We start from the raw sequence: 12,317 nt of genomic DNA, 5'->3' as shown, positions 1-12,317 counted from the left end.
TGTTGGATATTTGGGCCGAGATTTGAAGCCTTTTCCAGGCACAAAGGCTATTTATACTTCAACAATAAGATAATGAGCACGCACAACAGGGCCATAACTGCCAACAGGTAAGCACTTGAGAACCAGCTGCCCTAGCGCACAACTAAGTTATGATGTATGGATACTGCTTGGTTCCACTTGCATTGGGGTGAGATATAATCTTTCAACTGAGGCCAAATCATGTTCTGGCGGCTCGCTCGGTGTCCGGTACATAATTTCATTTGCTGCTAGAATCGAGTTACTTCAACTCCACATAAGATTGAAAGATTACCCGAGAACAATAAGCTAGTTCCGCAGACGGTAAATACAGACGACGAACTCCACATGCAGCGTCAAGAAGACTCAGTAGTCATATTCCATTGAGGTCGCCAGAGTCCCACTGCTGCCTACCTTGGGACAGGATACGCGTATAAGCGGGCATATCACGGAGCTAGTATAAGATGGACGAAATCATCCTTCACGGCATAACGATTTGCTTTTCAGTATTAAACCTATTAGAAGGTCTTTGCCAGCCATATTTATGAAGTTACACCCTTCTTGACTGGATTCTCATCGATTCCCTATACGATTTACTGGTGCATAGCCTCCGAAGGAGCATTACTCAACCCATCAAGAACCCAGTTCAGAGATATACAATGACCGAACTACAATCATACAAAGGCTACTATCTTTGGCACTACGTTCCCTCTAAGGCCGCTGCAGTGATATTCGCCCTTCTCTTCTTGGCCGCTACTCTCTACCACGTCTGGAAGATATGGCGAATGAAGACCTACTTCTGCATTTGTTTCGCCCTCGGAGGTTTCTGTAAGTACTATCAGTTATGATTATGTTATCCCAGTCACGCCATCCTAATCTAACTCTCGCAGTTGAATTCGTCGGCTACTGCGCACGAGCATCCGCCCACGACAAGACCGGCAAAATGATGCCGTACTGCATCCAAAGCGTATTCATCTTACTGGGACCTGCGCTATTTGCCGCAACGATCTACATGGTCCTGGGTCGTGTCATCCGCGCCGTCAGAGGAGAACAATACTCGCTTATCCGCATCAACTGGCTCACAAAGGTGTTTGTTACCGGGGATGTGTTGTCTTTCGTGGTGCAAGGAGGAGCTTCAGGGATGATGGTCCAGAGCTCTCTAGCCGATCTAGGAAACAAGATTGTCGTCGGTGGCCTCCTCATTCAGGTCATCATGTTCGGCTTTTTCCTTATCACAGCGATCGTCTTCCAGACTCGAATGCGGCGGCACCCGAGAGGCCTGTCTACCTCTGTTGATATCCCCTGGAAATCTCACTTGCGTACTCTGCACGTCGTGGGTCTCCTCGTCATGATTCGGTCAGTTTTCCGCGTCGCTGAATTCGTTATGGGCAACGACGGTTACCTATTGAAACACGAGTGGACTTTGTATGTGTTTGATGCAGCCCTGATGTGGATTGTGATGGTCGTGTTCGCGTACAATTATCCCGGAGACATTAACACCTCCCTTCAATCGCTGGAAAGTGTCGGTCTTTGCGCCATGGATCCGAAGCCCTGATTTCCTCTGTCGTCTTCTAGTCATTTTCTTCGAAGTCTAACTCCTCAACCGGCGCAGGCTGGCCCTGTTCTGTGCGATTTCGGAGAGTCTTAGATAGAATTTTGGTAGAGTTATTCAGGCGTTGCTGTCTTATCAATATCTGCTTACTGCGTCAATTTCCATAAGTAAGTTTGCATGCCGATCTGCGAAGAATAAGATATAGAAGTACATTAAAAGGCACAAAATCCCTAAAAAGCCGCAAAGATTTCAAAAACTGATAGTTTAATGTAATGTATGAGAATCGCCGTAAGGTAGGTGGATCTGCTCTTCCTGAGACCTAGGCAGATCATTTCAAAATGGAAACAGATTCTCTTGGGTGAGGGGATGTTCTAGAAAAACTGTAATATATCTTTCCCATCTCCATCAGGTTAGGCTCTGCAATAACTATTGACTCGATGGTCGATGGCTCGCGGGTCTACTGGTAGGTCCACACTTGGTCAGTGCATACGCGGGTCCAGCCTGGAGCATCTGATAGTATACTGTAAAAAGCACATAGGAGCCTGAATTTGAGAACTAGAAATGAGCGGACAGGATGGCCCAGAGAATGGACGAGGTTCTCTATCACTGCCGTACGTAGGCGCCATGGCGCCATTTAGAGTTGTGGCGTCAGCTGTGGTATGCAAGTTGAACACGGCAATGATTGCCATCGGCTAACTGACCGACTCCTACCCAGTCTCGTTAGGTCTGGTCGCACCTTGCAGGACTCAGATCTATGGCCTCCTGGGTGGGCTTACTTGTCAAAATGTATAGCCATCAATACCGGGTCGAATTTAGGGCCTGAAAGCACATCATACGCTCATCGTCCTGCTATGGAGATAAATTTCGGCGCATAATTGGGAGGTCGCTTAACCTCCATTCGATTCATTGTCGTAGCAACTCACAGTGGTTTTGGGGAATATACCCAATCTTACCTTGTGTCAAGCATATCTCAGGGTGCTGGGGCCGATAGTTAAGAAATGAAGGCACTCAATCAAGTGCAGCTCAGCGAGTCAGCAGGTGGCCGCATGGGCTTGTTGTGTCAAATTCCAAAGGCTTGACAGGGCTATGCTAGAGCGTCACAAATCTTATGTATCCGGCTTTTGAACTAGTTCGACTATTTATAACCAGTAATCGCCGCGCTATTGGCTAGCCCCTGACTGCGGTTGCGGTAAGACTGCCTAATTTTCTGTGATACTACCCTGCAATTTCCCCTCATTGTCGAGATCTTTTATTGACTCGCCTAACGTTGCAAGACTTTTTTACTGGATATAAGTTGTGGAGCGTCTCTGACTCCCCTTGCGTAGTTTTCGACGATCAAGAATATCAATCGCTTCTGCAGGTTGTTTTTAATGTGTTCCTATACAGAGTACACAGCATGCAACCAAAACAAAACGGTCAAGGGCTCCCTTTCCACTGTGGCATCGCTGCTGGTGCTAGCAAACGTCGTCATCGCCGGCTGTTCCACCCTCAGCTTCACCACCAGCGACGATGGCATCGTCCACTGGTTCGACCCAAACGCAGGCGAAATCCGTGACCCACTTGACTGTGCGGGCGGCCACGCTCCTCCAAAGACCAACGTCCCTGGATGCGCCGGGTTACACAGGCACATATGTTCCCACAACTTCATATCTCTCTTGCTGAACGCCGTCAGATTCTGCGACCTCAACTCCTGTCACCGTGAGCTCTGCTAAATCAAGAACCCACACCGCTGCAGCTGGCAAATGCACTCCTTCCCCTACGACGACCATGAGTACAGCGACACAAGTCGCTACTGGAAACAGCACCACGCCTTCAACCACTTTGCCCCGAGTCAATCGTCGAACTCCACGACTCATGGCAACGGCACGTCTAGCACGAGCGGCACTGCCGCGCCGTCAAGCCCGACAAATAACAAGGGGCACATGCTGGATGGCTCCCTAATAGCTGTTGCTGGGGCGGCGATTGGTGCGGTTGCTTTGATTTAAGCGTATTAATGAAGGGCTACCTGCATGGTACAGCCCGGTTTTGCATTTGTAACGTTCTGTGATGTCTTGGAGTAAGGGATCCAGTAGTTTATCATTTAATAACCATAATCCCCGTCGAGTGGATCAATGCGGCCCCGGCAATAGTAGGATAGATGTGCTTCAATAGCTAGCGATGCCTGCGGAATACATCACTCAGGACAGTCCATACCACATTTCGCTCTGGCGCAGACGCGGAATCGCCAAGGCTTGGATTTTTACGGGAGGGGCGAGACGAGGCTGAACCTGGCAAATTTGGTTGCCGGGGAAGGAGAAAGCTGACCATGGCAGGGTAGATGGTGTAGTGGGAAATAGGTGAGGCGGACTGTATTTGGGCTGGTGGGGACCGTGGGGGCCGGGGCGTTAGACACAGAGTACTAGGTACCTTAGGTAGCTAGTATGAACTGGGACAAGATCTGACATCTCAGGTTCACTCAGCCCCTAGCGTCGATTTCTCTGAGTCAGGCAAAGCCAGACACTTTACTAGGTAGTTCAACCTCTTGAACAACACCATGCCATTCTCACTCTCTGATTTGCCCAACGAGATCATTCTTGCGATAGCCAAGGAGCTACATTCAGAGGGCGCGATCAATGCCTTGGCTCGAACCACCCGCCATCTCTACTCCCTGCTCAATCCCTTCTTATACAAATACCACGAGCACCCGAAAGTTCCTGCTCTGCACTGGGCAGCCCAGGGAGGGTATGCAAATACCCTCATTAGCCTACTGAACGCAGAGGTTGATCTTTATGCACCCTCGAGATGGTGTCCCGAGCAAACACACACACTTACTCACCATCCGCTCATAACTGCCATATGGTACGGTCACGTACATATTGTCGAGCTCCTTTTGGACCGAGGTGGCATGAGCGAGAGGTTAAAGGAGGAAGATTACGAGTTACCGCTGAATCGAGCCATATGGCACGGTCATATCCCGATATTGCAATTTTTTCTGCAGAGAGGGGTGAACCCCTGGAAGACCCGTAAAATGGACCCAGCTCTGGTTGCCGCGGTGCGTCGTGGCCATGCAGAGGTTGTTAAGCTCCTTCTGAGGGATGCTGAACGTCGACAACTTCTCGGCGCTGCTCAGCGGCTTCAAGAGCTCGGACACGCACTCTGGGTCGCTGCCCACCATGGCAACGACGAGCTAATTCACTTGCTGTTGGCGGAAGGTGCTGATGTGAATTTCCGGTGGGATGGCACAACCTCGCTAGATTGCGCAGTGGTCAATGATCATTACCCCACTGCCAACATTCTCCTTCAAGCTGGGGCCGATCCGAAGATGGTAGATTGCGATGGCATAGGACCCCTCTCGCGGGCTGCGAAGCCAAGTGAAGCCATCTGGTTCGGAAAGAGCACTGGGCGCTACCTAAGGCCCCGAGACCCCAGCCACCTAGTGGTTCCATATCCGCAAGTTGTTAGAGATGAATTGGTGGCTATGACTCGTCTGCTTCTTGATTATGGTGCAGATGCTGCTGGGCTTGATGGTGCTACAGCACTGCGGATCGCCATGCGATCAAAAAACTCCGAGCTCACCCACTTGCTCTTGATGCACAACGCTCGTGTGTTGAGAATCAATTGAACCATTCATGGCGCCAATGGAGAAATTGATTATAGTGATGATCTGTTTGGTTGCGTAAGACACTAATGTGTTAAAGAGGAGGAAAAATTCTCAGCTATCCAAAACTAGGATAGTATGAGCAGCGCATTGTCAGCTTCGCTTGGTCCAGTGATACATTTCTTACATGACTTGTTGGCAGGATAACTCCCTTTAAATATGTTGCAAACTTTTCCTATTACCTCTTTCTTTTTTATACAGAACCTATATGGGCGAACATCTGGTGAAGCCACGAAATGGATGACTTACGTCTTTGTTTGGATCATATAGCAAAGAATGCCAGTCGTATTTCAACAATTGGGCTTGTGGTTTAGTGGTATAATACCCCCTTAGCATGGGGGTGGTCCGGGGTTCGATTCCCCGCGAGTCCATTTTTTGCCTTCCTCTTTCTCCCTCCTAACCCACAATTACCTTTTCCAAGGACCACTGTTCCGATCTTCTTAGCAAAAGTTTCCCTTACTGTCTTCTCTTTTTTTTCAACCTCTCTTTTTCCGACTTTTGATCTTCTTATTTGAGGTGCGACAAGCACTTTTTTCCAACTTGCCATTCTCAAATTAGTGGTAGTTAATTAGTAGAAGTCAAAGGCACTTTCTAAGCTAGAGATGACAGAGGAGCAAAGCTTATAGAGCCGTGGACGAGCATGTACATCGACGCCATAAGTGATGCCCGATTTGGCGGCGCTGTACAGGCACGCTACCATATCTATGGCGATGTGGAAAACGGGATCGTCAGCGGGTCAAATAATATGACTGTGCTAGATGTGCTAGATGTTATCAAGGAAGATGCCCTGTCATGCAGGGTGAACGAACCGGAGGAATACTTCCAAGGCTTTATTATTTTACGCAAAAATTAGCGCTGCAGACCGGCATGCTGATGTGATCGAGGCCCTTACGAACCTGGACGAGCGGGAAATCGCCGAGTTCAAGGCTAAAGTGGAGGCGGAGCGTGAGGATCAAGCCTGAGAGGCGCCTACAATCTGGTGTTCTTGGACATAATGTTGGATTGTTGGAGATAGATGAGGTGAGAGCCTGAGTGCACTTAACTGGAGAAGTGGGTGATCTCGGACTCCCTACTCGCAATAGCGGCAATTGATGAGTGGGGACTTTTGGTTTCACAACCCTTAAGCCAATGGAAGATGGCTGAAGACTCGACCTGTTCAACCTTGGGTCCCAGGTCTCATATCAATCGGCTAGCTGGTATTTCTTGCAGTCGCTGGCTCAGCCATCTTGCTGTGAATGCAAAGATGTATGTACATCCAAGTAATAATGTATATATAATATTGATCGCGAAGGGCTAACTAGGTACATGAAATGAGTGTCATTATATATCGTTTCTGGAAGTCCTCCCGCCGTGTCTCTCGGTACACTAGATGGGGCCTGATAATATGTGGGATGGATTATCTCCCAAATTCCCCTTTCCAATAATGCGGCTCCCTCCCTTTCCTGGTGTTCGGCCATGATGTGACTAATGTGATGTATGGAAATCCAGGACGCTGGACAGTTTTATTGACTCTGCCTCATAGGCATTATGAGACATAGTATCTACTCGCTTTCCATGACGTAGTTTGTAGTTACTGCGCCACTCCCCGGCTGCGCGATATTCATGTGTTCAGTGGGCCAAGGACACAAGTATCGAGTCAGGTCATTGATTGGTCTTGTCAAACGTCAGGACGACATGTAGATCGCTGTTCCTGAGGCCACATGCACACGGAAGCCTTTGATGGCACTAATGATTCGTCAAATAGAAAGCCTTGAAAAATTCCTCCGGAAAGGCGATTTACCAGTGGAAGATCGTCTAAGACACTTTTATCCGCATCCTCGCAACAACACTCGTCTGGCCCTTGGCCTTGACGTATTTATGCCACTCTGGACGTTGTGGCTGTGGGTTCACGCAGCCTTAATAGAAGCCAAGCAATGCATTGCCTCAAATCGCAGTAGGATCTGCGTAAAGGTCAAGATGGGAAAATGGGCCTCTTATTATCAAGCAGAAAAGCTCCACTGTCTGTATCTGATATGCTAAGAGCCTACTTGGCCATGGCGGGTGAGGCAGTTGTTGAATGATGACCATGGCTGTGTGACTAGCCGTGCGCCCATTCAATAGTGGCTATCTTGCAAGTATATTATGATAATTACGATAATAAGAGAAATGAAGCAAGTAGTACGGGAAGAATTAATAAATCACAACCCAGTGCATGAATACTGGTGTAACCATACATTGAATCCATAACATAGTAGCAAGACTACACAAGCTGACGTCCCCGCCGTGGACCGATGAGCAGCAGTAGTAGTTCCAATCTTCTCTATGGAGCTGAACATGTAATCGCAGACACAGTTACCACCTAACTAATCTCACATGATTATGCACTGCCTCGGGATATACGGCTTCATGCTTTCTTGATACGCTTCTGGTGATGTCATGCTTTCAAGGACTGGAAAGAGAAGTTAGCCAAAAGACAAGGCCCTTAACTGCCACAAAGATCCGATATAACCCACACTGCCTTTTAGCACGTTTACTCTCAGCCGTATCGTGCCACAGCCGTAACAGCCATGTAGCAACCAGTGCATCCTTCATCTCCCGCGGCATACTCCTCGTAATTGATAATTTATATCTGTCATTCTCTTTCTCTTCAATAGCGACCTGTCTGCCATTGGAATCGCTCCACTTATAGTAATTGCGACCGACCTTCCAATCTGGGCGGATATCAAACAATAGGACTTGTGGTGTGCCCTCGTCGAACAAGGGCTTATCCGAGGCGGTTTTCTTCGGGCTTAACATCGCTTTGAAGGATGTCCTTTGAAGCCGCGCCTCGGAAGTCTCGAGTCGAATATTGCCTACCATCTCGGGCACCGCAGAAGTGATGTAATACATGGCAGGTATGTCGGTCCGGTATTGCGCATTCACGGGGTGTGCGAGGTAGAAAAGATGTCGCTTTTGCGGCGTGCCAGCAGTGACGCTCTCGATCTCACTCCCGAGCTCAGATACACCGTGTTCGACTCCTTCAAGAGTCACGGACGAGTTTTTGTTTGAGATTGAGGTAATGTCACTGTTCAAGTGGTAAAGCGGGGTTGGAGTTGCAGCCTCAGCGAGGACAGATTGACCTGATAAAAAGAGGTCGGCGGGCTCAAGGAGTTTTCCGCCTGGCTTTTGGTATGATTCAGAGTCCGACTCCATTGTTGCAATCCAGTATGCGATTATCCGACGGTGAATGTGCAATGTATGTTCAGCAATAGATGTACAGAGTAGTAAGTGGTAGGTATGGTTTGTGGTCTCAAGTTGCCTTAGACTCAGAGTAGACGGGGGTAGACCGCCCGTGGTCGGGAATAGGGCCCCCGAGACCCCACCTGGTTGCCCTGATAACTTTAGTTACATCAGCGGAGAGACCCGCCGGTACCTGTTCCGTTATCATCACATTTATGGATAATGGCAGGCTCACCTGCCTTAACAGTCTATGGGTATGGGCGTAATTGTATGAGGCAATTTTTTCCTTCTTCCTTCTTCCTTTCCCTTTCCTTTCCTTTTCCCTTGACTCTCTCTCTAGCCTCGTATGAGGATTCTCTGGGACAGTGAAACAGTGAGACTGCGAGACATGAGTACTCAGTAGATTAGGCTTAGCCGGAAGTACCTAATCTCAGCTTTGAGTGGAGCTGGTGTTCAGCGGGTGTGGCTGTGAGCTCTGGGGCCCGGGCGCTCGCCAAGCAGCCTGGGGGGGCAACGCCAAGTAGATGCAAATCAAGGTTCTGGACACCCCAATCCTTGGTCCGGACGTCCCCAGCCGCCAGGCCCAGAGACTCGGATTATTATTAGGGAGCAATTCCAAATAGATGGCAGTCTACTATCATCAGTTCTCTAATAGGGAGCGAAAGTGTCTCACTATTCGCACCGCGCATTCTGTGATCCCATTTCACATACTAACATAGCAATCTGAATCCGTCTATATTGTACTATGGATAAATTATGGTTCTTCCAGCTTTCCGAGCCGCTCTTCCCGCATGGAGCCCCTTCTGACCCCCGTCACCTGGCATGATTAGCGTATAACTTTGCAGTGTAAGACATCCTGCAATCTTGAGCGAGAGCATGGGTCGGATAATCTATGTATGTCTACCCTCCTCGCAATAATTAAGGTATCTGCAGGTCTGGGCATCCTGCGGGAAGAATGTGGTAGATCATGGCTGATTCAGCTAACTTTTATTATATGTTCCCTTCAAGTCTTCAAAGAAGAAATCACATAGGACTGCAGTCTCTTAAGGGTATTATAAGAAAGCTATAGGACTATAAAGTCCACCCTAATTCCCTTAAATTTTACTAGGGCTAAGATATTAACCTTAGAGAGCTATCCCCTGCCCTCTAGAGTCACGATGCTCTGGATTATGCTGCCAGTCTGTCTGAGGTCATCACATCCCAATTTTTCCACATCTCGGGAGATTGAAATCGATCCCAGTATCGACCGCTTATGCATGTATTGCGGGTATAATTTGGACGGCGCTTAATTAGCCCTGGTGTTATAGACTGTTCCTAGCCAAGAGGAAATATCCACATAGATATTGTATGGTACCAGACTGCACATAATAACTTTTGATCGAGAGTATCGTCATACTCGTAAAATCATAAAAATTTTATTTTCCCCCTTTTGTCCCTGTCATCCTCTGTATATACAGCTGATGTAGCCCTGAATCTGACATTGCACCTACCCACTTGGCGACAGGCACCAACCCGTGCTCATTCACTAATCACTCATTGCTCAACTTCTTTCACTCATTCAAACAAGACCGACATCTACTAAGCACACATAAAAACCCGCCTTAAGAAGTTGCACTCCCTACTCCCAACCCTGTCTTATCCGGTAAGCCATTGGCTCCCGCGGATGTTCAATTTCCGAGGAGGAATGTAGGGGGCAAGTAAGGGCGGAATTAATAAATAAGAAGCAGAAGGCCGTTCAACAGAGAAGGATAAGTGGAGGAAAGGAATCAGTGACTGTATCATACCTGAGATTTGTTCCTCCCTCCATCGAACCTGTATGGGAAATGAGCCAAAATCGACGCCGGCATCACTCAAACACACCCACCTCGAATGGACTCGTACCTCTGAACATGGCTCATCTCCTACCAGCAAGAAAAACCGCCCAAACACAGCACCTCTCCAGTATGGACATGGAAGAACCATCCATAATCGACTGGGACGGCCCTTATGATCCCGCTCGCCCCGTCAACTGGTCCAAGTCGAAGAAATGGCGGAATATCTTCAGTATCGCCTTTCTCACCTTCCTTACTCCCCTTACGTCGTCCATCGTGGCGCCAGCCGTGCATATGATAATGGGAACCTTTCACTCAACCAACAAAGTGCTGGGTTCGTTTGTGGTCTCTATCTATCTGTTAGGATTTGCCGTCGGACCGTTGGTTCTCGCTCCTCTTTCTGAAATCTACGGCCGGCTGTATGTGTACCAGGTCTCCACGGCCATCTTCATCCTCTGGAATGTCGCTTGTGCGCTAGCTCCGAACCTGGGGGCTCTCTTGGCCTTCCGTCTTTTTGCAGGGATTTCAGGGAGCAGTCCGCTCACTCTGGGGGCAGGGTCTGTTGCGGACCTGTTTGTCGAGAAGGAAAGAGGAGTAGCAATGGCACTCTATGGTATAGGCCCGTTAATGGGTCCCGTTATCGGCCCGATCGCAGGTGGCTATCTATCTGAGGCCGCCGGATGGCGATGGGTGTTCTGGCTGCTTGTGATTGTGGTAAGTTCATAAGTCAAATGGTAGTCATGTCGATTTGCATTCGTGATGAGCTCTACTAACGGTCTAGTCTGGCGTTGCTCTACTCTTCGCTACCATCCTCCAGTCCGAGACCTTTGAGCCAGTATTGCTGCAGCGACGCATTAAGCAACAGCGCAAGGAAACCGGTGATCTGATTATGCGCTCTACATCAGCCCGTCGGATCGATCCCAAGCAAAACATGGTTCAATCGATCGTCCGGCCGCTGAAACTGCTTGCTCTTTCGCCGATCGTCGCACTTTTCGCCATCTACATGGGTGAGCATCCCTTGCCATTGTATTGTATATTTCTCAGTCGTTAACTGCGGGGTGCAATAGGCGTCGTGTTTGGATATCTCTACTTGCTTTTTACTACGATCCCCGCCGTATACCGGGAAACGTATCACTTCAGCGAGGGCTCTTCTGGCCTTGTCTACATTGGAGTTGGCGTGGGTGCTCTCATTGGTATGGTCGCATTTGGTGCTCTTTCCGATAGGATTCTAGTCCGCCTTACCGCAAAAAACAATGGAACGTCTGAGCCTGAGTTTCGCCTTCCCCTACTGGTTCCCGGAAGCCTGCTGCTCCCCATTGGATTCTTCTGGTATGGATGGTCTGCCGACAAGCGTCTGCATTGGATGATGCCGGTTGTCGGTATTGGCTGGATAGGCTGCGGGATCACAGCGACTATACTCGCCATTCAGGGGTACCTGATTGATGCATACAGTGAGTATGCAGCCTCAGCTGTAGCAGCGATCACGGTCTTCCGGTGCCTGGTTGGCGCCTTTTTGCCTCTGGCAGGACCGCCCATGTATTCTTCGTTGGGTCTGGGATGGGGAAATTCCCTACTGGGGTTCATTGGTCTGGGATTGCTTCCTTTGCCTGCAGTTTTCTACTTTTATGGCAGAGCCATTCGAACGAGCCCACGGTTTAGAGTCTCCCTTTGATTCGGTTTCCCTCTTCAGCATTCGCGATGTCTTGATGTATCCTTCCGCACCCTCTGTCTTTTCTGCGTTGCACTGTCCTATCTCTAGTTCAGAATACGCCAGCAAAATTATTACATGGTCGAGAAAGTATGGAGCATGGATATTATTCTAGCATTGATTGTGATTTACGGAGTAGTACCAAATGATATACTAAACTTGTGTGCTTCTTACTACTTCTTTACTAAGCAAAATAGTAAGGGGTTGGTTAAACTATATCGTTAAAACCGCAAAGACCGTCCGTAACCAACGACTCTTACCGACCCTGAATCAATTCCACTCCCCCCTAACCGAAACCAAAGCGATTCCCTAGGCTAGGCACCGAACCCTCACCGCTGCGAGTTCGGTGAGGGCTTGATTTAATTCTAGCGGTTCGGTTATGCAACCCTGGACTGC

The 12,317-nt window shown here is 48.8% G+C and overlaps 6 protein-coding genes and 1 non-coding gene across 7 annotated transcripts; 6 read left to right on the top strand and 1 right to left on the bottom strand.

The window, feature by feature from the left end:
• Window positions 1-674: 674 nt before the first annotated feature.
• Window positions 675-1,570, top strand: P174DRAFT_378729 (RTA1 domain-containing protein; the record flags this gene model as incomplete). The annotated part of the gene is made up of 2 exons (XM_024822855.1): window positions 675-843; window positions 906-1,570. 2 exons carry the CDS (start codon window positions 675-677, stop codon window positions 1,568-1,570), a joined length of 834 nt encoding a protein of 277 aa, XP_024677915.1.
• Window positions 1,571-2,937: 1,367 nt separating this feature from the next.
• Window positions 2,938-3,812, top strand: P174DRAFT_507628 (uncharacterized protein; the record flags this gene model as incomplete). Its single annotated transcript, XM_024831389.1, has 2 exons — window positions 2,938-3,182; window positions 3,303-3,812. 2 exons carry the CDS (start codon window positions 2,938-2,940, stop codon window positions 3,550-3,552), a joined length of 495 nt encoding a protein of 164 aa, XP_024677914.1. The 3' UTR covers window positions 3,553-3,812.
• Window positions 3,813-4,574: 762 nt separating this feature from the next.
• P174DRAFT_396943 (ankyrin repeat domain-containing protein) lies at window positions 4,575-5,584 on the top strand (the record flags this gene model as incomplete). Its single annotated transcript, XM_024823770.1, has 2 exons — window positions 4,575-5,073; window positions 5,406-5,584. The coding sequence occupies 2 exons, from the start codon at window positions 4,575-4,577 to the stop codon at window positions 5,429-5,431; spliced, it is 525 nt and encodes a 174-aa protein (XP_024677913.1). The 3' UTR covers window positions 5,432-5,584.
• P174DRAFT_t178 lies at window positions 5,504-5,575 on the top strand. The gene has a single exon. It is a non-coding gene; the product is annotated as a tRNA-Ala (tRNA).
• A 168-nt stretch (window positions 5,585-5,752) lies between the features above and the next one.
• P174DRAFT_454991 (uncharacterized protein) lies at window positions 5,753-6,166 on the top strand (the record flags this gene model as incomplete). Its single annotated transcript, XM_024829281.1, has 2 exons — window positions 5,753-6,003; window positions 6,089-6,166. Exons 1-2 carry the CDS (start codon window positions 5,845-5,847, stop codon window positions 6,164-6,166), a joined length of 237 nt encoding a protein of 78 aa, XP_024677912.1. The 5' UTR covers window positions 5,753-5,844.
• Window positions 6,167-7,552: 1,386 nt separating this feature from the next.
• On the bottom strand, window positions 7,553-8,468 carry P174DRAFT_396941 (uncharacterized protein; the record flags this gene model as incomplete). Its single annotated transcript, XM_024823769.1, has 2 exons — window positions 7,697-8,468; window positions 7,553-7,632 (listed from the first exon to the last, which is right to left on the bottom strand). Exons 1-2 carry the CDS (start codon window positions 8,373-8,375, stop codon window positions 7,553-7,555), a joined length of 759 nt encoding a protein of 252 aa, XP_024677911.1. The 5' UTR covers window positions 8,376-8,468.
• Window positions 8,469-9,909: 1,441 nt separating this feature from the next.
• P174DRAFT_470500 (MFS transporter) lies at window positions 9,910-11,885 on the top strand (the record flags this gene model as incomplete). The annotated part of the gene is made up of 3 exons (XM_024830590.1): window positions 9,910-10,927; window positions 10,995-11,220; window positions 11,281-11,885. Exons 1-3 carry the CDS (start codon window positions 10,226-10,228, stop codon window positions 11,883-11,885), a joined length of 1,533 nt encoding a protein of 510 aa, XP_024677910.1. The 5' UTR covers window positions 9,910-10,225.
• Between the last annotated feature and the right edge of the window lie 432 nt (window positions 11,886-12,317).

The sequence above is a fragment of the Aspergillus novofumigatus genome (assembly GCF_002847465.1).
Source record: "Aspergillus novofumigatus IBT 16806 chromosome Unknown P174scaffold_10, whole genome shotgun sequence".
Taxonomy (NCBI): domain Eukaryota; kingdom Fungi; phylum Ascomycota; class Eurotiomycetes; order Eurotiales; family Aspergillaceae; genus Aspergillus; species Aspergillus novofumigatus.
Note: the sequence above shows the minus strand (reverse complement) of the source record. Positions and strands in the feature narration are given on the sequence as shown.